The 2,808-nt window shown below is 38.9% G+C and overlaps 1 protein-coding gene across 1 annotated transcript in view; it reads right to left on the reverse strand.

The window, feature by feature from the left end:
* Positions 1 to 1,905, reverse strand: part of tes (testis derived transcript (3 LIM domains)) — a 7,279-nt gene extending 5,374 nt beyond the window's left edge. Inside the window, 2 exon segments of the mRNA XM_008311187.3 lie at positions 462 to 547; positions 1,665 to 1,905. Coding sequence (XP_008309409.2) covers positions 462 to 547; positions 1,665 to 1,691 — 113 coding nt within the window. The 5' untranslated portion in view covers positions 1,692 to 1,905.
* Between the last annotated feature and the right edge of the window lie 903 nt (positions 1,906 to 2,808).

Below are 2,808 nucleotides of genomic sequence, written 5' to 3' on the forward strand. Positions count from 1 at the left end.
GGCGGTGCAGGGGGGAGGGGGGGGCCTGTTCTACTTTATAGTAAGAAGCTACAGAGTCTGTAAGATGTGTGTGAGGATTCAGGGCCTTCAGCAGAGCGCTCTTTGTTAAAGGGGGAAAATAAAAATGTGACGTGCGACCTAAACTAGTTAGCAATATTTTAAATTAAGCAGAGAGGAAAGGGGAAATGACGTTATTGCCCAGTTCTGGCTCCTGCGTGAACACTTTTCTCCTGATCACATGTGGACCAGAGCGCTGAACGCCCTGGTTCCCTCAGACCTGGCAAACGTCCACCAAAGCTCTGTGTCTCATCATCTGACATCAGTACTTCACCCCAAACACGGCTTTCAAACCTAGATGAGCCACATGTCTCCAGTACAAACCGACTGAATACACACTGATGCATTCGTCTCTTTCATCGTATGTTGCTGTACTAAAAAAAAAAAAAACTCTACATACATACCTCCAGAAATGCAATTCAAAGCCGTCACATTTGTCCTTGCATTTCAAACAGGCTGCTCCAGCTCCAAACTCATGGCCCAGGGTCATCTGTCAACAGAACACACATCATCATCAATCAAGCTAAGTCACACAGACTAATTCATAAAGCTTTTATTAGAGATATTGTCATTTTGGTTTCCTGCAATGTGTCAGTTAAAGTCTTAAAACCCCGGATGTAACAGAGTTATTCTCAGGTGTCTGAACCGTTGGTTTGGGAATTTAAAGTGGGCCAAACCACTGCTTTTGGAAGTCTAAATATTTATAGTTGAAAGAGAGAAAGAGAAAGAGAGAGGGAGAGAGAGAGAGTCCATTTTGGGCTGAAGTCACAGTTTCCACATCTGTATTAGCAGCTGTTGCTGATCAGTGAGTGCACGATGACGACACCACAGAGAAGCAGAACACAGGCTACAAAGTTCAGGTCAGAGGAGTCGTTTTTTTATGACTCATTCGACTTCACAGACAAAATGTAACCAAGTAAAAGTAAATATAACCATTTTAAGGTTTTATGGTATTTTGAGCTAGTTACAACTATACACACTATAAGAAAGAGGCACAGACAAACCACCAAATCCAGGTGGTCAGTGTGAATGGGACTCTGCTTTATTAGAACCTGTAATGGTGGGATAGTAATTTGGTAAAAAATAATTTTACCCATCAATTATCATATTTCCCAGGGATTCAAGTTGTAAATTAGAAGCAAAGTTAAACCTAGCATTTTTACGGTCATAAAAAACCCAAAAGTACCAAACTTAACTAAAGTGTTGTCCAGACCTCAAAATGACTAAAACATACATTATTTCGTTCTTTAATTACTCAAAGAACCGAAATAAATAAATAAAATAAATTATACTTGCCTAAAAACTTTGGGGTTTTGTTTAATTACAGTGCACATTTAAACTTAATCAATGATTATAACCCAGGTGTTGTAAATTACAACCATTTGTGTTACAACAAAGTTGCTGAGAAGAGGAACGGAGCGTTAACTAATGAAACACATCCTGTGCTTTTATTGATATTTAATTTTCACGGACTTTGTCGTTATTTTTTTAAATAATTGACACAGTTCCTCCGGTCTCCACCTGCCTGTGGCTCGGCTCGGAACACCTTTCTCTCAGGGCGTTCCCGGGTCACTTCGAGATAAGGAGCACATACAAAGAAAACTCACCTTCTTCACTTCCTTTTCTATCTCCATTTTTTCTGTGTGTTTTCCAGGAACAGCGGAGGCGAAAGACGGAGTTATTCTCAACAAAACAACAGCCTGAAAGCCCAAATAAATAACACAGGACTGACCGGCTTCTTCTCCACTTTCGCCAAGGTTTTTTTTTTTGCTGGTGCTCCTCAAACAGCACACTGCTGTCAGGTTACAAAGAATTGACAAACAAAACTTCCGGATTTCTTCTAAATAATATTTTGTATTTCAAAACAAACAAATGTCAGCGTGAAAATGCTAATAAAACGATATTTAATATGAAATCACGAATATTTACTTCCAAATGACTAATTATTTTTTTGTACAACATTTTAAGGTGTCAATAAATTTAAATGTTGCCAATTAAGGGTTTTACTTTGAAAGTTCATCCTGACATTCACATTCGGATATGGCCGAATTCCGCTCTGTAGCTTGACGCAGATTTCATCTCTGGATGTCCCGTTTCCTCCTTTGCTGGGTTTCGGAGGAGACGCCCTATTGTGATTGACCTGTATGTAAACCAATAAAAAGAACCGTGGTGACTTGTGTGTCCAATCACAAACAGCAGGGGCGTGTCTGACTGTAACAAAGGCTTCAACAGCACATTTTTTGACAGATTCAACCTGCTATGATATTTGCGACACTTCCGCGGGGTAGTATCTTGTGAAACTTGTCCATTTCTCAATTTGTCCATACAATTAAAATGTAATACATTTTTAAAAATGTGTCCAGAAACGTCTAGAGGAGAAATAATACATAAATCGTACAGAAGTGTTGACGTGCTGTTTCGTGACTTGTCAAACAGTTGCAGCATGTCTTGACACAGGAAACTGTGGTTTAGAACTTCCTCTGTGACCAGTCGAATAATCGGCACTGTCATGTTTTTATGTCTAAAAATGTAGGCATTTATCATCTGTCCTCTCTGAAATGAACATCTGGAGAAGAGTGTTAGAAGAGCATTTCTGGGACTATTTTAAAACTATTTTTGTAAACTCTGAAAACAGCTGTTTCCATCCATGACAGACGCAGCTTTGAAATCCAAAATCAATCTGAAATTTACCAAGTTAAGAGACAAATGTATATTTTGATAATGGAACAGATCTTTCAAATTTAATGTCAA

This window comes from Cynoglossus semilaevis, chromosome 6 (assembly GCF_000523025.1).
Source record: "Cynoglossus semilaevis isolate Cse_v1.0 chromosome 6, Cse_v1.0, whole genome shotgun sequence".
Lineage (NCBI taxonomy): Eukaryota > Metazoa > Chordata > Actinopteri > Pleuronectiformes > Cynoglossidae > Cynoglossus > Cynoglossus semilaevis.